This window comes from Xenopus tropicalis, chromosome 6 (assembly GCF_000004195.4).
Source record: "Xenopus tropicalis strain Nigerian chromosome 6, UCB_Xtro_10.0, whole genome shotgun sequence".
Taxonomy (NCBI): domain Eukaryota; kingdom Metazoa; phylum Chordata; class Amphibia; order Anura; family Pipidae; genus Xenopus; species Xenopus tropicalis.
This window is the reverse complement of record NC_030682.2, coordinates 27,888,709-27,912,229: the sequence shown is the minus strand read 5'-3', so window position 1 is coordinate 27,912,229 and position 23,521 is coordinate 27,888,709. Positions and strand designations below refer to the sequence as shown.

General features: G+C 38.9%; 1 protein-coding gene across 1 annotated transcript in view; it reads left to right on the top strand.

Moving 5' to 3' along the window:
• malrd1 (MAM and LDL receptor class A domain containing 1) overlaps nt 1-23,521 on the top strand; it is a 229,223-nt gene that overhangs the window by 119,927 nt on the left and 85,775 nt on the right. Inside the window, 4 exon segments of the mRNA NM_001310114.1 lie at nt 4,484-4,778; nt 6,106-6,351; nt 7,696-7,853; nt 22,942-23,122. Coding sequence (NP_001297043.1) covers nt 4,484-4,778; nt 6,106-6,351; nt 7,696-7,853; nt 22,942-23,122 — 880 coding nt within the window.

The window sequence follows — 23,521 nt, the reverse complement described above, 5'->3', positions numbered from 1 at the left end:
CCTGGACTAACTAGGCCCAGAAGCATCGAGCCCTAGAGGAAAGCCATAGCTGTAGAGATAAAAGTCGGGGAGCAGGGACCCGTGAAAAAGTCAGTGTGCAGGTTACCTATTTGTGAGAGAACATTCTAGGAGCATGAATTGGATTATTCAGGATTCAGGATTATTTAGAGAATTTGTGTGCGCCAGTCAGGGGAATTTAGTGGGATTAGTACTCCCAAAGCTCTGCATATGGTAGCGATAGAGAATTCATGTATAGCTCCACTCCCAGATTCAAGTCGGCTGTAGGGATTCAGGTAATTTAAGGTGCAAACCCTTGGGACTTTAGTCTACTTTCCCACCTCAGTCTCCCTCGTTGTGCTACAACACTCTGCATTTATATTAACTGCACCTGATATTCTGCTGTACTACCTTATTGCTGTGAGTATTCACCCTACACATCTTGTCTTGGACAATAAATGAAGTTCCAGTTAATTGCAATTTACCTCTGGCGTACCATTCTTATTACTACTACCTTTGGCAGTAGAGAGGTGTAGTTACGCACCATCTCTCAAGTTCCCTTTGCTAAGGCTCATCCTGTGTTGTGTTGGAGTCATGTGCACATACTCTGTACCATCTATCTGGACGGTAGCCTAATACTAGCCAAAATAGGGTTACATTAGCCATTAAATTTTTGTTTAGCTCATCCCAGCTCCCTGGAGAAGAACTTATATTATTAATCTGATTATGCTGCTAGCACTCTGTTTGACACCTTTTTCAGCAGGCATGGATTCATGGTGAATTTCCGCGTTTCACCACTGGTGGATTGACGCGCATCAACAAAATTGTTCGAAACCATTTTGTTGATGCTCGCCTTTTTCTGCGTTTCGCACATTTTTTGACATTTCTCGAATCTTTTCAAAATTTTGCTAGATTTTCGGCAAAGCAAAACGGGGCAGATTCGCTCATCATCACTGAGGCACTTCCATCCAGGCTTCTGAAGATGACACTAAAGGAAGAGGATGGCCAATTATTCCCTTCCTCCTCCTCCACCTTATCTCTTAAGCTCTAAAAGGTGGAAGTGATATGTTTGAGTCAGGCCAGTTGAGCCAATTGAGCACCCAGCTATGGCAATTAGTGATGGGGAAATAATTTGCCAGGCAAGGATTCACGTCAAATTTCTGCATTTTGCCATTGGCGAAAAAATGTCATCTGCAGCAACAAATTGTCAGCGCATCAAAAAAATTGTCGCATGCGTCAAAAAATTGATGCATGTAAAAAAAAAAAGTTGTGTGTATCATTTTTTGACTATTTTTTTTTACATGTAACATTTTTGCCGTTTTGCTAATTTTTTGCCATTTGGCGAATCATTTTTTTTATCCATTATATAATATTTTCTTCATTTTATCTCCTTACAAGAACACAAGTCCACTAGAAATCCTGCAGCAACCAATCTATCCTACTCTCTACCTGTTGTAGAGCTCCTGTTCCTAAAGGTGGCCATATACAGTAAGAACTGCTCATTTGGTGGAGGTAGCCAAACAAGCAGATCTTCTCCCAATATGCTTACCTAAGGTGGGTGATATTGGGCTAGTTTGATTTATTTGGCCCTAAGGCCAAAATAAGTCATGTATTCAATGCCTGCTATTAACCATGAAGTATGTAGAGATGCAGTAATCTTCTGGCAAGTTGCTAAACTGTGTACATGAATGTACTTGCATAGGAAATCAACCTTGTTCACTCATCTTTGAAGGATGAAAAACCAAGGGTGTCAGCAGACAGATAATGTCAAAGACATGACCATAAGGACTGTTGGCAGGGAAACAGCCACCCAGGAACCAAGAAAACTAGGGATAAGGATTAGCTTCAAACCATCTGCAGACAAAGAAATGTGGCAGGCATATCAGCAACAGACACAGAAACTCTTTGGCCAGAGACCAAGCTATATCTAGGGCACTAGGGAAGAAGCTTGGAAACGTGGAATTAGCTAAGGTGTTATTCCTGCACCTGGAAGTCATTGACAGAGATTTAACATTGATTTGTTCAGAGCGGGTTGTGTTGGCAAGCGTGTTGCAGTGTAATCCAAAGCCTCAGAAAGTGTAAGCACAGGCTGTTGCCCGGAGTGAAAGCTGCTGTTGTTATACAATATCCTGGCTGCTCCTACAAGTCTAACGAGACTGAAAACTGACAGCATCAGGCTTTCATAGCACAAACATAATGCAGGAGGTACGGGGCCTCATCTCGAATATACCATAAAGACATTCTCTTCCTAAAGGAGAAACTAGAAAGATTTTAATAAGAATATTAAGTAGAACCCCGATTGTACATCCCCAAATTTTATTTTGTTTTCCTGGAATTTATGCTACTTTTTTGCGGCCCCATATAGGCAAGCAGTGCTTTTTTTCTTAGATTTTAGCTTTTTCCCTGAATGTATGCCATTCTGGCGCTGCCCCCACAAAACCTACAACTGGGGTTCTACTGTGATCATAATGCCAGATTCACCATCCTACAGTATCTATTGTTATGTGCTACATATTACATGGGTTGCCATGGGTTACTGCCCAGGAGCAAATTTGCCCAGTGATTATAAATAAGCCCCAATTATTTGTGAGTTAGAATAGTTCTGGGCAGAAAACATTTGTTTGGAAACTGACCCACAAAAACCCTTACAACCTGCTCTGGTGTATAGATGTTTTGTATTTCAAACACCACTTAGACTTAGAGAGAGATGAGAGAGTATATATAGTTAGCAATGTGAACATCTGCAACAGGAAAAACATCAAGACATTTTTTAGTTTGAGTGCAGTGTTTGTAATAAAAACATGTTATTGCAAAAGTTTAAGACCACCTTGAAGCACAGTGTTATAATAAAGAATTGCTGCCTGGCCATGTTTATACACAACAGCTGAACCCAATATTATTCCGGCTATTTATGACTTACAAATTTGCTGTTAGAAAATAAAATGTAAACTGTGGGATAGTTCATAGATAATAGTGAAATATAACTTTTGCCAATGCACTATATTTCCAAATTATCCAGAAAAACTATTGGCCAAAAGTAAAATCACATGTTCTCCTTTGGCATGTTCTTGGTTGGCACACTCTCTGCTGTGTTCCAAATTATCTCTGAAATGCAATATCAGCACAAGAACCACTTGTTGATCGAACAGCCGCTCACAGACATTAAATAATATTTTTCAATGCCAAGCATCATCATCTGTAGATGACAAATGAATGAAGTGTCTGAAGTTGTAATGTGAACTTTTGGTGAAGAAGGAATAATGGCCTGAAGCTGTGTATCATAGTTTAAGTTGGGCTCCCTGGTTCCTGTAAAATAAATCCTTCATGGTGCGTATAAAATGACAATTCTGTAATGCCTACTTTATGGCAAAAGTTTAGGAAAGCCTCTTTCTTGTTTCAGCATAATAATGCAGGTACAGTATATGCAGGTATATCCAGATGATAATGGACAGAATTAGATATATGACGCTCCCCTACCAGTTTAGTACCATGGACAGCGCTAGGGATGCGGCATTTAGCACAAATCTGCTTTTACAGTCCTTTATGTACAAAAGTGTCACTTCTGTACCTATCATACAGTGTATTTGGAACACTGATGTAAGAATAATGGGGCCTATAAATGCAGTAACACTTTGCTTGTCTTGTCCTACCAGCACCCAATAAAACGTGCCCGACCCGCATTTGTTCAATAGACTCCCTTTCTGTGCCAGATATAGCTCTGCACTTAAGCCATTTGGGTAAAAACAGAGCTTGCCATAATTTGCCTGAAACAAATTGTACTGCTCTTAATTAACTTGTATAGGATTTTTGGGGGGCATATTTATGAAGGGCTGAAAGTGAGTGAACAAAAAGCTATAACTTGTCCCTCCTGCGAATGGTGGCAATCTCTATTTTCACCCTGAATGCAAAACATGCCCCTAAAAATTTACTATACTATATGCATATATATTTATACTACAGTATATGCTCGAGATCTTTACATAATTCGGATCTCCATACCTTAAGTCTACTAAAAAATCATGTAAACATGAAATAAACCCAATAGGATTGTTTTGCCTCCAATACCAGTCAGTTATATCTTAGCTGGGATTTACAATGGACTGCTTTATTATTACAGAGAAAAAGGAGTCTATGGGAGATGGCTTTTCCCTAATTTGGAGCTTTCTGGATAACAGGTTTCCAGATAACCGATCCCATACTTGTACAAATTTTCTTATTGACAGAAAATTGCCTTCAAATTAAGTATCTAATCTCAAACTGAAAAAAATGCATTTGCTAGTTCCTCACATCTCTAGTTGCACTTATTAATGTGGTTGCCTCAATCAATATAAAAGAAAAAATGCAAGTGCCTTTGCTAATGATAACCGGTGAAATGTGAAATGAGTAGTGGAGCCTATTCAGCTTGAACTGATTGGACTCCAGGAGGTATTTAACTGATTAAGCTCCAATAGGAATTAAATAGTCATATTATTGTATTCTCTTTCAGCTCCTGTTCTATTTCCATATGTTTGGCGGCGGCATTGGAACACTTTCTGTGTGGCAAATGACTCTGTCCAACAAGGAAATATTGTTGCTGAAGCTTACAGGAGACCAGGGCAACTTCTGGCAGAAAAGAGAACTTACCCTTTCCAGCCTAGGAGAAGACTACTATGTTGAATTTCACGCCAAAATTGGAATAAATCAAAGAGGAGATATTGCTCTGGATGATATAGCCTTTACTAATGAGTGTTTTAAACCACCTGCTCTAATTGCAGAATCGTACAATAATATGCCTCAAACAGGTAATTCTGAAATATTAAATGTTTGTAAATGTAAATGTATCCACTGAAGATTTAATTGTTGTTGCTTATGAACTGCAACTCATATATTTATTTTATATATATATATATTTATATATTGTGGGATAAATGTTGGTACTTTTAATAATACATGTATTTGAAGTTCTGTAGAGACTCTAATCATTATTTTAGTATTAAAATTATATATTTTACAAGGGACCAAAGCCAAAGCAATAGTCATCTTGCTGTTCAAACTTGATGGGCCCAACAAGGCTACCATAAGAAAGTAAATAATCCATGTTTAGAACTGCTTGCCCCAAAATTTTAGAACCACTTGCCTAGGGGATAGCTACCTGTCACGATCTCCCTGAGGAGACGCCGTGGAGTACCAGGAAGGTGGGAGCCTGAAGACGGGGTAACCCGGAGTGTAGCCATAGATCACAGAACTGGTGTCTGAGGCCATGTTGAAAGTGAAGAACTTTAATAAACTAGTGATGTAACAGAACACACAATGGATATACACTGAATATATAACACGGCAGGCAGAGGCAGAATCCAGACAGGCAAAAGGTCAGGGCAAGCGACAGTCAAACGAAGTAAAGGACAGGCCAAGGTCAAAACTGGGAAATCAAGGTAGAACTAGGAAGGGCTCAGGAACAAGGCAGAAGGCAGGATCAGGACACGGAACTGGAGCTTGGAACCAGCGAGAAACAAGGACACAGACACAGGAACAGGGAACACGAAGGCAGGGTCACGAGAGACAATTAATGACCAAGCAAGGGGCAATGGTCAGGGAAAAGCTTATAAAGGGAGAAGATTAGAAGATGGGAAACACATGAGGTTAATGAGGTAGGCGGAGGAAAGGGAGCAGACAGAAAGTAGGAGACAAGAGAAGAAACAGACAGACCGAAATGCCTCCAGTGGCTACAGAGGCAAATGCATGCCGCCAGTAACACCCCAAGTGGTGTTCGAACCCCGCTGATCCTGACACTACCTGACTATGTCACCTAACAATATCTGAAGCTAATAATGCTATGAAGCATCTTGCTTAATAAAACAGATGGTATGTATGTTGAAGGATTCCCCTTGTCATCATTGGCCATACCGGGTGCCAACAGACTATTTGAACAAAAGGCAATGTGGGAACCTGTAATAGAAATGGTAATGGCAAAAGCTTTGGTATCCATAGAAAAGGTTTAATCTTGTACCAAGGCACAACAGCTTCAATACGCCTAATAAAGAATTGGATTAAACAAACTTCATATTTTGCACCTTCAGCACTTACCACTTGCATCAATACTTATTGATAGGGAATATTCTTGCCTTACAGAACTATGTCCTCCGAGTTATTTAAGTTGTAACAATGGAAAGTGCTTCAGGCCAGAACAAAGATGCAACTTTATTGATGACTGTGGGGATAATACAGATGAAAATGACTGTGGCACCTCCTGCACATTTGAAGAAGGCATATGTGGCTGGAAAAATTCAGTAGCTGACAGCTTTGACTGGGTTTTAGGGAAACATTCTATTCAGGCTCTAAGACCGCCCAGAGACCACACTATTGGAAATGAAGAGGGTATGTTTTGCCTATATCACAGTGGCGTATGGTGTCCATATCTACTGCATGCCATAGATCTTTTAGAAATGTACACATCTTTCTTACAGCAGGGGTGTTTAGAGCACTAACACAATTGATATACTATAACTCCCAGCTTTCTGCAATTGGCCATGGCAGTTATGGGGGGCAAATTCTATTAATTTAACAACAGCTGAAAAGTTTCAAAAAATAAATTCCTGTTGAAAATGGGAGCAAATCACTGAGAAATGAATAAATTGTAGGCACTTTATAGGGGTAATTTACAATGACCAAGACAGAAGTGCAAGAGCACTAAGAGGCATCCCTCTTGGATCTAATGCAGAAAGCACTTATGTTGGATATAAAAACCAGCATGAGGTGCAGAGCGCAGCAGCACTGGGTGCATGCAAGTCCTGTTCTTACCATCTGCCATAGGGCCCCAGTCTGCCCTGCCTCTGCCACTACTCCCTAACTGGAGTGGCAAATTGCATTGCACCCTGCCTCTCTTATGTTAAGTGCAGTGTCAAGTCTATATATAGGTGAACTTACTGATTTAATCAGTAAAAAATGTGCTATGTAAATATTTAGGCACTATATAAATCAGGGATATGAGCGATTGTGTGTGCTGAAAGTCATCAAAAACCATTTCACTTAATACAGCTTGCCTCACCCATAAACTGTAAAAAAAAAAATATCCTGGGTGTTGCTACCCCAAGTACTGCTGAACAGGCAAGTAATTCCAGTATAATTCCAGTAAAATGCAGTATATGAGTAAGGAAAGGAGTATGCACTCACCAGCATGTTGTTGCCCTAGGTGTCCTTAACCTGTAGCTAGAGGTGAGAACAATTTCAATAGACAATAGTAAAAAATCTAAATCATTTATTAGAATAACCTATAAGAAGTGACAATTCTATTTTTAACAATATGAAATAAACATTGTATTTAAACTTCAAATAAGTGTGCCACAAAACTGCTTGACTACTTACCCATGAAAAGAGAGTTTAAATCCTCTATAACAGTATTAATTCATTAAGAAATGTAGTCAATAACTTATGATATCTTTCTATAAATCTTTTATTTTAGAACATTAAAAGTTTTTCTCTGTTGTTTGGAAGACCACATTTAAGATTTTGTCCTGAATAATGGCTTTATACTTATTAGTCAACATGCTTTTATAAAGGATAAATCATGCCTAACAAATGTACTTGGTTCTTATGAAGTTGTAGGTAGGAAATTGCCACAGTTTCACATGGTGTTTTTTCCTCCTTTCTCTGGATCAACTAGAAGTTATCACATGTTCCTATTCAGCCTGAAGTACTTGTTTGTCATTTTTCCTCATACAGGTCACTTCTTGTTCCTTGAATCATCCCCAGTTGGATTACGAGGGGAAAAAGCCCATCTGAAAAGTTCAAAATGGAGAGAGTCTGGTGCTAATTGTACATTGGTATTTTGGTATTTTATGTCCCCCAAAGCAACAGGAATAATACAAGTTCTTATCAAGGTAAAAACTAAGCTTTCTGCAAAAACGTATATGTATCTTACACCAGAAATATACCTTACACCTTTTTAACGCATGAGCCTCACTCAGATGTAAAAAGTGTTCACACAAGCATTAACAAAAGTTCCCAGGTGTTGCCAAATAAGTTCTGTGATTGGATGTTTGGTAGCCCTATGTGGAGGGCGTAAGGCTTACACTAATGTTTGATTAAAAAAATGATTGGAAACAGATTTGTAGTTCTGTATGTGATAGATTGTATGGTGTTGTAAGCAATGTTCAAGCCTTGTGTAAAGTAGAGCCTGATAATCTGACTGTTCCCTCAGTGGTAGTGATGTGCGAAATGTTTCGCCAGACATGGATTCACGGCTAATTTCCGCGTTTCGCCATTGGCGGATTCTTTTGCGAAACAGATGAAAAAATTTGCCGCGGAAAAATTCGCTGCATGTCCAAAAATTGTCGCCGGCATCAAAAAAGAATAGTCACGGGCGTCAAAAGAATAGCCGCGCGACGAAATAATAGCTGCGGGCGACAAAAGAATAGCCGTGCAACAAAATAATAGCCGCGGCTCCGAGTGTATTCTCACCGATTTTTACGTGCCCCACGCAACTTTTTCGCGTCCGCGCAAAAAATTCGGCAAGGCTCTGCCGCTGTTTACAATGGTTCGGTACGAAAATTCGATGACTTTCAGATCGCCAATACAATATTATCGTGAGTAATATGATTTTTTCGTAAGCATTTTTGTGATATTTGCGATCTTCAGAAATTTTCGTATCCAATCCGAATTTTTCCCATTCGGGATTCAAACTCGTGATTTGATAAATCTGCCCCATAGAGAGCATCAACAGAATTAAAAAAAAAGTTGATATTAACTTTGAATAGTTAACATAGTGATGTATAGTATACTGGGAAGAACGTCTATCCAAAAGAGATCTCTCAAATGAATAGGTTGTAATCATATTAGTGCATTAACTAGCCTAAGTCATGCCCTCTCGCTTGGCTGTCTGCTCTAGGTTGAACAAGTAGCCTCATACACTAGTGCAACTAGAGTCTTATCTCAGTACTATCCTGTAGGATCCATGAAATGCAAAAGATATGATAACTGCTCTTCAACTTGCACCACAGTTCATTGCTTGATTTAATGGAACAGCCCTTAATGATGGATAAACTCATGGAAAATATTATGCCACCTCATTGATGTATTGGTTACTGTGCAGTAATGGAACGATAAAGGAAAACGTATCTTTAAATTATCTTTTTATATACAATTCTTTGAACTATTTTCACCCTTGCCGATATTGTTTCCCTTTAGTGTGTCTTTCTGTATACTTTAACTCTCAACCCTCCTTCTAAAATCCCTTACCTCATTTCTGTTATAGCACCATTTCTGAAACTCAAGTTATTATTCATTATCCCCCTCTCAGCAATATCTCTCCATTTTTTTGTGTGTTTTCAAAATTATTTCTAAATCAAATTTATAAAATTTATAGCCATTCCATATTAATACAAAAGTTACAGGACCTTCTGTTCCTCAATGGTAGGAATTTAACATAATAATATTAATAGAGTAGAAAAAAAGGTTTCTGAATCCATGAATCATACACTCCCCTCAAGGAGAAAAACAGAAATCTGTGGCTTTGACTGGTTTAAACAATGATTACACTGCAAACCTTAGCCAAGTCAAAAGCAGAACAGTTTATTATGATTTGATTACATAGTATTACTTTATTCGAATATTGCAGTAAGAAGGCATAAAGACTCTTAAAGACACTGTGCCACATACTTTCCCACCCACACTTGGGTATGCCAGAGACATACTACGGCCAATTGTGACCTTACTGTCCAACTGTCTGTGTATGTATAGTACCATGGGTTGCAGTTTTGACAAACTATTCTGCAATCCTATTATATGCTCTGTCAAAACAGAAAATGTCAGTTACTGCTGCCCCATATTGGCAGATTCAGTAAGAATAGGTACAGTTCCTCGGGTCTGTGTATCTAACAATTGTCATTTACTGCTGCCCCATATTGGCACATTCAGGAGTAGGAATAGGTACAGTCCCTCAGGTCTGTGTATCTAACAATTGTCATTTACTGCTGCCCCATATTGGCACATTCAGGAGTAGGAATAGGTACAGTCCCTCAGGTCTGTGTATCTAACAATTGTCATTTACTGCTGCCCCATATTGGCACATTCAGGAGTAAGAATAGGTACAGTTCTTCGGGTCTGTGTATCTAACAATTGTCATTTACTGATGCCCCATATTGGCACATTCAGGAGTAAGAATAGGTACAGTCCCTCAGGTCCATGTATCTAACAATTGTCATTTACTGCTGCCACATATTGGCACATTCAGGAGTAAGAATAGGTACAGTCCCTCGGGTCTGTGTATTTAACAATTGTCATTTACTGCTGCCCCATATTGGCACATTCAGGAGTAAGAATAGGTACAGTTCCTCGGGTCTGTGTATCTAACAATTGTCATTTACTGATGCCCCATATTGGCACATTCAGGAGTAAGAATAGGTACAGTCCCTCAGGTCCATGTATCTAACAATTGTCATTTACTGCTGCCCCATATTGGCACATTCAGGAGTAAGAATAGGTACAGTCCCTCGGGTCTGTGTATTTAACAATTGTCATTTACTGCTGCCCCATATTGGCACATTCAGGAGTAAGAATAGGTACAGTTCCTCGGGTCTGTGTATCTAACAATTGTCATTTACTTCCCATATATTTGCAACAATTAACTATGTCACCTGTCATCATAATAAATGCACTGGGCATATTTCCACTAAGGAAACTGTTTTATAGGACACATCAAATTGCATTGCATATTGTACATAGCCAGTACACAAATAATATAATACAGTATAGTCTTACATTTACTTTATGAGAATATTTAATAAGACCTATGAAATTTACTAATGAAATAACAGCTCTTTGCGTGCAGCCTAAAAGCTACATCCTTATCAGCAGTACATTAAGCATCAAACATCAAATAGTCCTGAGAACAATGGAGCAACCGGGAAAAGGAAATTAAGTCTAAAAAGAGCAATTTATTGAAAGCAAATGTCCTTTTTCTGCAGTGCTAGGATGTGGCCTTCTCTTTGTTATCCTAACAGACTTGCCAATTATCTCTTCTACAGCTAGAAATTGTTTTTCTATCACTTTCTGACCACTGTCTGTGTCACCTGCCGATAAGAAAGTCACTTTCAGGCTGCAGTGCAAACGATGATTGTGTTCCCAAGTTCCTAATGCATCTTGGGTTCTGTCAGTATCCGAATACATCACATTTCATGTCAATAATTTAAAGATCCAAGAGTAATTAGGCTCAAAAAAGTCTTATAATAATCAGTAACATTGTTAAAATTTGTATATTTTTAAAAAATATAATAGGGATGCACCAATCCACTATTTTGGGATTCAACCGAACACTAAATCCTTCGTAAAATCCTGCAGAAAAAGGCCAAATCTTGGCCGGATTCTGAACTGAATCCTGCATTCGATGCATCCCTAATATAATGGGAATCCCTGTGTTTCATCCCATACCTTCAATAAGCTCAATTCAAAGGCCTAAATGGGTGGTCTACAAATGCACTAAAGTGAATGCTGCCTCTGAGTCAAATTAAACCATTAACTGTCTTTACTTTGACTGCACAGGCTAAGACCTATATTACATTGGGAATTTTTGCCACTGTGATATTTTGGCAACTGTGGTAAATGAAAAATAGACTGTGGCAGTCTAACCTAAAGATGAACCACCCCTTTAATAAATGCAAGTTGCTGGCCATTTAAAAAGTGTGCCAGATTTTTAACATGATCTGATTACCATACCCAACCCTCTGACCATGCATGCAGTAGTGGGGGAGGATTGTGAATTGTAGGGTACCATAAAGGGCTGACCTTATTATGTTTGCAGCCGCGCAATGAATTTCCTTTGGCAATGTACCCAAGCTAGCCTAACCAGTCTCCATGTGTAATTAAATACCAGGCATAAAAGGGTTGTTCACTGCTTAGTTAACTTTTAGAATGATATGATCATTTGCAAATGGTATTTATTTTTTTATTATTTTTAATTTAAAGTTATTTTTGAGTTCAGGAGCTCTCTAATTTAATGTTTCAGCAGCTATCTGGTTGCTAGGGTCCTAATTTCCTTAGCAAACAGGGAGTGGTTATACTGGTATATGAATAGGAGAGAGCCTGACTAGAAACAATGGTTATAAAAAGTAACAATATCAATAAAGCTGTAGCCTCACAGAGCAATAGGTATTTGGCTGCCGGGGTCTGTACATTGTATCCATATGTATAGCTATATAGTTTCAATGAACAAAAAAAGCTGGGGAACATTTAACTGATTTCAAATTGCCATCAGGAGATTGTGTAGTAAAGGCAAACTTTGCCATCTTTTGCAAGTAGATTAACGTCCTTGGTAACACCATACATCATCTGAATTACACGTTACTGAATTATAAGAGGCCTTGGTACAGACTCTTGTTATAAAATAATGGGAGAATCTGAGACTGAAGAAATGAAGCTGTAGCATTACTATAGATCAAACACCTTCTTGGGATGCAGAATAATTACAATGTTATGTTAACATTTTAACTCTAGAAGATTCAGGTTGCTCCTTCCTAATTTCATTATGTGGCTTAGTCTCCTAACTGTGAATAGTTTTAATGTGTTAAAATCCTAATTACTGTATTACACTAGCAAAAAACGTTTTGTAAGATGATTTTTCATGCAATTAGCTAATGTACATTCAACTTCACTAAAAATTGCTTTTAATATGGAGCCAAACCAGGGTGATGAACTTTGTTGAAGTTCTACACAAATAGTGTAGAACTGTCAAAATATAAATACACCCGTAATAAATATAAAAAAAAAAAAAAATAAAATATATATATATATAAATATATAGAAAATAATCATCTGTGGCCAGCACACCCTTCAATGTTTTATCAAAAATGTATTGAAAATATATTGTTAACAATATATTTTCAATAAATTTTTGATAAAACATTGAAGGGTGTGCTGGCCACAGATGATTATTTTGGCTATGCACCCCGCAGAATATTGAGCCTTGGAGTGCGGACACCATTTGGATTGATATATATATATATATATATATATATATGTATTATTATTATTATTATTAACATTTATTTATAAAGCGCCAACATATTCCGCAGCGCTGTACAATAAGTGGGTTAACATATAAAGCAATCAATAACTGATACAAGAGGTGAAGCAAGCCCTGCCCAAAAGAGCTTACAATCTACTATATATATATATATATATATATGTTTTAGCAGGCCAAGGAAATAATTTCCTCTTTGCCCCTCTAAATTCCCCATTAACAGATTGTGCTCCACTGTACTAAGGAACTTCACATATTTTAGATACAGACAAATAATGTAATGAAGATTTGCAGTGGGTATCAGACATTTTTTGGTCCAGCTTTGGTCCCGACAAATACAAGAAAATTTACAAACACAAATAAAGCCATAGAGTGTCAGTATATCAGCCATTCCACTATTGTTCAAAGAATATATAATACAGAAAATAAGGGGCTGATCAACATTTAAATATTTTCAGAAATTTTTTTGCCCAAAAACTCTCAAATTCAAATTATGGTTTCCAAATCTCAAATGTCTGATATGTATTAAGCGCAAAAAATTGGAAAAATAGGAATGTAAAACTTCAGTGTCTAAAAGCTTGCAAGTTCATGTAGAAGCCAATGGGAAATGTATGTAAGTGGTTGAACCCTGGGTAATAGATATTAAATCATTAATTTAAGAGGGGACAGAAGCAGCATTTAATGAATATAAACACTATAACAAGTGTTGTAAAACAGCAATCCGGAAGGCAAAAACTTTAAGTATAATAGTAGTAAAAAGATGCAGGTTGAGAATGTGGTAACAATATGGTTACAAGAGATACAGAAAAGACAAATGTCAGTTCTTTTCTTCAATGTATACAGTAGAGAGCCAGAGTTCCAAGTCCCACCCAATAGCTGCACTGTTGGCTCAGCTCCAACTAGTCAGTGGTTGACACAGGATATGGTACATAAAGGTTTGCTCAAAATTAATGTGAACAAGGCACCTGGGCCAGATGGCATACACCCTCGGGTACTGAGAGAGCTAGGGTCAGTTTTACAATGGCCTCTGTTTCTGATATTCTCAGACTCGCTTTCATCTGGTATGGTACCTAGGGATTGGAGAACAAATAATGTCATTCCTATATTTAAAAAGGGATTAAGATCTCAGACTGGCAATTATAGGCCAGTAAATTTGACATCTGTGGTGGGCAAGTTATTTGAAGGCTTGTTAAGGCATCACACAAAATTCTGGAGAATGGCATTATGAGCAGTAATCAGCATGGCTTTATGAAGGACAGGTCATGTCAGACCAATTTGATTGCTTTTTATGATGAGGTTAGTAAGAAGCTGGACAGTGGGGATGCAGTAGATATAATCTATTTGGATTTTGCCAAAGCATTTGATACCGTTCCCCACAAACGACTGCTTTCTAAACTAAGGTCTGTTGGTTTTAGTGAAGTCGTTTGCACATGGATAGAAAACTGGCTACAGGATCGGGTACAGAGGGTGGTTGTTAATGGCACATTCTCTACTTGGAATAAGGTTCTCAGTGGGGTCCCTCAGGGTTCTGTACTGGGTCCACTTTTGTTTAATTTGTTCATAAATGACTTAGGGGAGGGTATTATGAGTAATGTATCAGTGTTTGCAGATGACACAAAACTCTGCAGACCAGTCAATTCTATCCAGGATGTGACATCCCTGCAGCAGGATCTTGACCAACTAGCAATCTGGGCGGCTAAGTGGCAGATGAAATTTAATGTGGATAAATGTAAGGTCATGCACCTGGGATGTAAAAATATGCAGCCCCTTATACCCTTAATGGGACTGCACTAGGCAAATCCATAATGGAGAAGGGCCTTGGAGTCCTTGTAGATAAAGTTAGATGTAGCAAGCAATGCCAGGCAGCAGCTGCAAGGGCAAAAATGGTTTTGAGCTGTATTAAAAGGGGTATAGATTTGCAGGAGGAGGGGGTTATTCTTCAACTTTACAGAGCACTAGAATATGCTGTTTAGTTCTGGTCCCCAGTGCTCAGATGGAACATTATTGAGTTAGAGAGGGTCCAGAGAAGGGCAACTAAGCTGGTAAAGGGTATGGGAAGTCTCAGTTATGAAGAAAGACTGGCCAAGTTGGGTTTGTTTACACTGGAGAAGAGGTGCTTAAGGGGATGATATGATAACTATGTATAAATATATAAGGGGATCATATAATTATCTCTCTAATGCTTTATTTACCAGTAGGCCCTTCCAACTGACACAAGGGCACCCATTCTGATTAGAAGAAAGGAGGTTCCGTCTAAACTTCCCTTTAAAGCCGTCATATATCAGTCATATGTTTAAATAAACATTATTATGATCTTATATTTTGTTCTCAAAGACCAAACCAGAACACTAATAAGTTAAAGTTCCTTGAAGTAAATGCTTTATTCCAATTGAGTCTTTGAATTCTGGTTTCATGGTTTAAGCAAGCTAACAGGATATTAACAACTTTATACATATCTTTTTTACATGAATGCAGATTTCACCAGAGTCAGACCTTTGACCTGTGTAATAAATTATTTATGAAAAAATGTGATTTTATTCAAGGAAGGGCAAATTTATGTTGCTCAGATCCTTTACTTCTAAGGATTAATGACGTAGCAGAAGTAATGTCAGTAAAACATTATGTTTTATGTTCAGCTAAGGAAAGCAGAGAAATGGAATTAAGAGGGAAGGCAGTTTTAAGGTACAGGTATGGGATCCCTTATCCGGAAACCCATTATCCAGAAAGCTCCGAATTACGGAAAGCCTGTCTCCCATAGACTCCATTATAATCAAATAATTCAGAATTTTAAAACTGATTATCTTTTTCTCTGTAATAATAAAACTGTACCTTGTAACTGATCCCAACTAAGATATAAATAATCCTTATTGGACGCAAAACAATCCTATTGGGTTTAATTAATGTTTTATTGTTTTTTTAGTAGACTTAAGGTATGGAGATCCAAATTACGGAAAGACCCCTTATCCGGAATGCCCTTGGTCCCGAGCATTCTGGATAATGGGTCCTATACCTGTACAAACATAGCATTTGATGTCCCCTAACTGCAAAGTGTCTATCCAGCCCCCAAGCACCAAATGGGAGTTTATGAAGCAATCGCAGGTAAAGAGCCAAATTGAGATTGATAGCCCCCAAAAGGTGAAATATTGAACACAGAAAGCAGAGGAGAAGCAGCAGATATTCTGGTATAAACGCAACCCAACAATAAAACAATAAAACTGCTCACACTGAGCTCATATTAAATACACTGGCAAAGTACCCGTTTTATGTGATCTTAACATAGTGGCTTTGTGTAGATAAATCTCTACTAAAATAAGAAAAATAAATAAAGTTACTTGTTGAATGGGCTTTAGGCATTGTATGTCACACACTATAATGTAAAATCCTTACTAACAAAACAATGTGACAAAAAGAGGTAGGTAGGGTATTTAACTACCAATAAACATAGATTAAGAATTATTAAGGTTTTATTGAGTATATCTGGATTTTTTTAGACTATCGGGATTGTTTAATGAAAGACATAAATGGAAACATTACATAAGTAAGAGCCAACATTTTCATTTTGCAATGTACAGGTATCAGACCCCTTATCTGGAAACCCATTATCCAGAAAGTTCAGCATTACAGAAAGGCCATCTCCCATAGACTCCATTATAATCAATGAATTCACATTTTTAAAAATGGTTTCCTTTTTCTCTGTAATAATAAAACATTACCTTGTATTTGATCCCAACTAAGATATAATTAATCCTTATTGGAGCCAAAACAATACTACAGGTATCGGACCCCTTATCCGGAAACCCGTTATCCATCTCCCAAAGACTCCATTTTAATCAAATAATTCAGGATTTTAAAACTGATAGAAATAAAACAGTACCTTGTAATTGATCCCAACTATAAATAATCCTTATTGGAGGCAAAACAATCCTATTGGGTTTAATTAATGTTTTATTGATTTTTTAGTAGACTTAAGGTATTGAGATCTAAATTACGGAAAGACCCCTTATTCGGAATACCCTGGGTCCCGAGCATTCTGTATTGGGTTTAAATACTGTATACATATTTTTTTTAGTAGACTTAGAGGCTGATTTACTAATCCACGAATTCGAATCCGAATGGGAAAAATTCGGATTGGAAACAAACATTTTGCGACTTTTTTGTATTTTTTGCGATTTTTTCGTCGCCATTACGACTTTATCGTAAATTGTCACAACTTTTTCGTAGCTGTTACGTCTTGCGTGAAAAGCTGCGAATTTTTTTTGTAGCCGTTACAATTTGCTCGTACATTGTCGCGACTTTTTCGTATTGAGCGCTCGTAAACGGCAGGCAAAACTTTCAGACTTTGCATGATTTTGGAAGCCTCCCATAGGACTCAATGGCACTCTGCAGCTCCAACCCGGCCCAAGGAAAGTCTCCCATAGGGCTCAATGGCACTCTGCAGCTCCAACCCGGCCCAAGGAAAGTCTCCCATAGGGCTCAATGGCACTCTGCAGCTCCAACCCGGCCCAAGGAAAGTCTCCCATAGGGCTCAATGGCACTCTGCAGCTCCAACCCGGCCCAAGGAAAGTCTCCCATAGGGCTCAATGGCACTCTGCAGCTCCAACCCGTCCCAAGGAAAGTCTCCCATAGGGCTCAATGGCACTCTGCAGCTCCAACCCGGCCCAAGGAAAGTCTCCCATAGGGCTCAATGGCACTCTGCAGCTCCAACCTGGCCCAAGGAAAGTCTCCCATAGGGCTCAATGGCACTCTGCAGCTCCAACCCGGCCCAAGGAAATCTCCCATAGGGCTCAATGGCACTGTGCAGCTCCAACCTGGCCCAAGGAAAGTCTCCCATAGGACTCAATGGCACTCTGCAGCTCCAACCCGGCCCAAGGAAAGTCTCCCATAGGGCTCAATGGCACTCTGCAGCTCCAACCCGGCCCAAGGAAAGTCTCCCATAGGACTCAATGGCACTCTGCAGCTCCAACCTGGCCCAAGGAAAGTCTCCCATAGGGCTCAATGGCACTCTGCAGCTCCAACCCGGCCCAAGGAAAGTCTCCCATAGGGCTCAATGGCACTCTGCAGCTCCAACCCGGCCCAAGGAAAGTCTCCCATAGGACTCAATGGCACTCTGCAGCTCCAACCTGGCCCAAGGAAAGTCTCCCATAGGGCTCAATGGCACTCTGCAGCTCCAACCCGGCCCAAGGAAAGTCTCCCATAGGGCTCAATGGCACTCTGCAGCTCCAACCTGGCCCAAGGAAAGTCTCCCATAGGGCTCAATGGCACTCTGCAGCTCCAACCCGGCCCAAGGAAATCTCCCATAGGGCTCAATGGCACTGTGCAGCTCCAACCTGGCCCAAGGAAAGTCTCCCATAGGACTCAATGGCACTCTGCAGCTCCAACCTGGCCCAAGGAAAGTCTCCCATAGGGCTCAATGGCACTGTGCAGCTCCAATCTTGCCCAAGGAAAGTCTCCCATAGGACTCAATGGCACTCTGCAGCTCCAACCTGGCCCAAGGAAAGTCTCCCATAGGACTCAATGGCACTCTGCAGCTCCAACCTGGCCCAAGGAAAGTCTCCCATAGGGCTCAATGGCACTCTGCAGCTCCAACCCGGCCCAAGGAAAGCCTCCCATAGGGCTCAATGGCACTCTGCAGCTCCAACCTGGCCCAAGGAAAGCCTCCCATAGGACTCAATGGCACTCTGCAGCTCCAACCTGGCCCAAGGAAAGCCTCCCATAGGACTCAATGGCACTCTGCAGCTCCAACCTGGCCCAAGAAAAGTCACGATACTGAAGCTTGAATGAATCCGAAACTTTCGTACTCGGCGCGAAGTCGTAACGCTACGAAAAAGTCGCAACATTTTGCGAAACAGTCGTAACTGCTACGAAAAAGGCGCGACAATTTACGAAAAAATCGCATTCGGACACCTTCGGACCGTTCGCGGATTAGTAAATCAGCCCCTTAGGCTAGGAGATCTGAATTACGGAAAGACCCCTTATCTGGAAAACCCCAGGTCCCAAGCATTCTGGATAATGGGTCCCATACCTGTAATATCCTTCTTCAGACAGTTATTACTTTACATTAGGCCAGGCATCATGACACCCCTTCTCTATTGTACATCTCTATTGTACTGAGCATATTGTATGCTGAGCTGGTAGAAGAAATGCCCCGCTGCCTGTTTGATGGTCCTTGTGCCATTGCCTAGGCCAAGCATTTACTTTTAAATCATCCCACAATTTTGGTGTGTTTCTTTGTCTTGTATACACGCTAGGAGCCTATAAAGAGCATGGACCTCAATCATTCCCATCATATCATCATCATCATCATATTCTGAATGCTTTACAGATTAGGAGGACAAAGGGAATTGTGAGTCACCTTACCAAGACAATACACCATCTTAGTAAGAGCATCTAATTATAATTTGCCTTGCTTTGAAAGAAATAAAAATGCATCCATTCCCGCCGAGAGCTTCCCATCACATACAATTATCTTGAAGCTGATGTGACAAAATGACAATCCTCTGTGCTTATCCCATGCCCATTGGTCATCAATCTGCTGCAGTTTTCATTTTTTAAGAGAAACTTTGCAAAGCATAAAATATCCAAATGTACAGTGTGTTTGTCACATAATAAATCCACATATGCAATGACTTGGCCGCCTGTGGATTTCATGTAACATATGACCAGTATTAAAGGGATTTGGAGTTTTCCACGTGCTTCAAAGGAAGTTGTTTTATATATGTGGCCAGATAAGCCTACATTAGACATGAATGCCAAGATTTTGCCTTATGAAAAATATATTGTCCAGAGTTCTCCTGATATTTATGTTCCGCAAACTCACTGTAATTCATTGTACAACTCTTATCAGGGAATTGTAACCTTACAATGTATGTTTATATCATTTTATGGGATTTTATGTCATGCTGTAGAAACAAAATAAAGGGCAAACTCATTTTCAGCATTGATTAGACATGAATTTATGGGGCTCATTTCCTAAGCAATTATGAGATAAAGTCGGAATTTTTCTTACTTCTAGATAATTTCAAGATTTACAAGTGGGTTTTCACCAGAACTTGATTTTTGTCATTATTATTCCCAGAAAAATTCGACAGGTTTGATCTGTCGAGTACCATTGAGTAGTGAGGAGCGAATTTTTTCGCCAGTCATGGATTCGCAGCGAATTTCCATTGGCCAGTGGCGTATTGTTTTGCGAAACTTTCGTGAAAATTCGCGCGGTCGTGTCAAAAAAGGCGAGGGCGACAAAAAAATAGTCACAGCGACAAAAAATAGATGCAGGTGACAAAAAAATAGAAAATGGGCAACAAAAAAGGGGGGCGACAAAAAAATTGCGCAACAAATGCCTTTCGCGGATTTCTTGCCGTTTCTCGTATTTTCTTGCTATTTTGCGAATTTTATGGCGAAGCGAAACGAGACAGATTTCTCTTATCACTACCATTGAGTCCTATGGAGGCTTAGAATAGTAGAGGAATAGAATAGTCAGTTAATCCTCATTGTTTTCAGTTTCACCCAGTTCAAGGGGAACTTAATCCCCTTATTGTTTTCTATTTCACACTTTTCGAGAAGTTAATCCCATCATTGTTTTCAGTTTCACCCAGTTTAAATTGAAACTCAAACACATTATTGTTTTCCAAGAGTGCCAATGCTCCTAAAATGGCTGCTGGAGAAAATCCTGTTTGGGAAAAATAAAGAGGATTCGTGAAAACGAATGTCCGTTTAAACTCAAATTTTTCGAGTTTTAACAATGCTTTCAACTCGAAAAATTCAGGATTATTGAATGTAAACTCAAAATTTTTGTTTGAACGATTCAAGCATTATTGTAACATTTTATAAATACAGCAATGATCGAGTCTAATTCGAATTTATACCATGTCCAGTTTATACGTTTTTCAAGGCCAGAAAAAAACTAATTTTAGTAAATGTGTCCACTTATGTAAAAAAAAATCTGTTTGTCCCACAGCATTGAGGAAAAGGAGGTGAACATCCCAAAGAATCTTTAATGATCTGAATATAAAGTTAAATACCGTATATACTCGAGTATAAGTTTTACCTAAGAAAACTGGAAAAACTTATTAACGCGAGTATAAGCCTAGGGTGGGAAATGCAGCAGCTACCGTAAAAAAAAAAAAACGTAAACTAGCTCTGTAAGTGGAGAAGAGGGTCAACAAAAACAATATGAGTGCTACCCCACGCTCATTGCGCATTGGCAAACTGGCAGCAGACCCAGTCCCGGAGGACACATAAGGGGGAATAAGTATTGCGTGGGCCAGGGCACTGGAGGGTCTGGTTGCGGGTGGCCTAATTTGCACACAAAGGACAGAGGGTGCTTCTGGAGGGACCCATGGCACCTGACTCGAGTATAAGCCGAGGGTGACTTTTTCAGCACATTATGGGTGCTGAAAAACTAGGCTTATACTCGAGTATATACAGTATGTGCTGGCCCACTAAATAACATTTGCCCCCATAGGAAATCAAATGCATAACTGCTTTGTTACACATTATAAACTACATTGCCCAAAAGAAACCAATTCTGGAGCATTCCTAACACTTTGAGGTCAATTTATCAATTGTCAAATTTGACTTCTTTCAAAACACTATAAAAAAAAGAGATTAAACTCTCATAAATAGTTTTCAGTCACTGGCATACTAAGGGGGAACAACCCTTCAATCTGAAATAAACGTTATTACTAATAAACCTGATTTTTTTTCTATAGATGCTTTTCAGGATTTGGCTGCAGAAATGTTTCATTCGAATTTTTGACAGTTTTTCTTTATTGAAATTTGAGTTTGAAAACACAAATTTAAATACATTTGTGATTGGGATTTTTCACTGCAAATTTCTTGAATTGTGGAGAAAAGGCAATTTAGTATTTTAATAAAACTGCTCTTTACATGGGATGAACAAACCTCTTTTGGCTGATACAGGTTTTCAATGAAATTTGTGAAAGTTTTTACCCTTTTTTGCAGTCGCCACAAAAAATGCTATCAATATTACAACTTCCACATGCTTGTTGCAGGAAATAAATGTGTTTTTTCCCAGAAGATTCCTTTCTAGCGATGAGCAAATTTGTGAAACGGCAAAAAAATTTGCGAAACGGGGAAAAATTTGTGAAACGCATTTGTCGTGCAATTTTTTTTGTCACCCGCGTCTTTTTTGTTGCATGTATCTATTTTTGTCGCCCGCATCGCCCTTGCTTTTTTGATGCGACCGTGCCCAATTTTGACACGACCACGCCTTTTTTGACCCAACTGTGCTCAATTTGATGTGCAACAAAAAAATTCCCACGTGACAAATTTTTCTGCAGCGAACTGTCAAGTTTCGCAAAACAATTCGCCAATGATGAAATGCGGAAATTCAGTGGGAATCCACGCCTGGCGAAAAAATTCGCTCATCACTATTCTTTTCTATTGATTTTGCAGTTTTTTTTGTGGTTTGACAAATTTTTCATTGCTATTTTTTAGTATAAAAACTAGTGTAGGTGGAGCCAGAGAAACTAGGCATGATTATTTGGAAGATTCACAGATGCAATCTTTAAAATCTTACCCCCGTATGAAATAGAAGGCACTAAGTTTGCACTGGAGCAGTAACCCATAGCAACCAATAAGATACTTGCTTTTAAACAGGAGACCAGTAAATACGGGTTATTGCTCCTGGGCAAATTAAGCATATTTTATAAAGGGTCATAGTTAGTTCTACAGAACATATAAAATAGTGATGAGCGAAATTTCTGCATTTCGGCATTGGTTGATTTTTTTGCTAAATGAAAAATTTGCTGCATGACAAAAAATTGTCGCGTGCGTCGTTGTTAGCGTTTTAAAAGATTTGCATGATTTTAGGGCGAAGCAAAATAAGACAGACTCGCTCATCACTACATATAAATAGAAATTATAAGAATGATCATTTTTTATTACTTTCTGACTGCAAATGTATTACTACTTCACTCATTCTTTACTTTTAGACGGAAAATGCACTTTCAAAACTGTGGAGTGAGTCTGAAATGCAAGATGTGAAATGGAATAAAGTGGAGTTATACCTTGGAAAGTTGAGAAGTTTTGAAGTGATTTTCGAAGGCATTCGCACACGAGATTTTGGAGGCGGAGCAGCACTTGATGACATTGAATTCAGAAACTGTTCCATTCGTAAGTAATCAGATTGAATTAGCAATCTTTCATTTACTGTACTGTTATGGGTTTTATTTCTTGTAAATAATCATTTTATTATTGCAAGTGTGATGTGTGAATGCATTACTCATCAATCCATTATATCAGATATTTCTGTACTAATCCACGAACGTCCAAAAGCGTCCGAATGTGTTTTTTTCGTAATTATCGGTATTTTTGCGTTTTTTTCGTCGCTGTTGTGATTTTTTCGTATTTTGCGCAACTTTTTCGTCGCCGTTACGACTTTATCGTATATTTTCCGCAACTTTTTCGTCGCCGTTGCGAAAAATTCAGATTGGTTTTTCTGCCATTTACAATTGCTGAATCCGAAAAAATCGCGCCGGTGGCGAAAAAAATCATGCAAAATACGATAAAGTC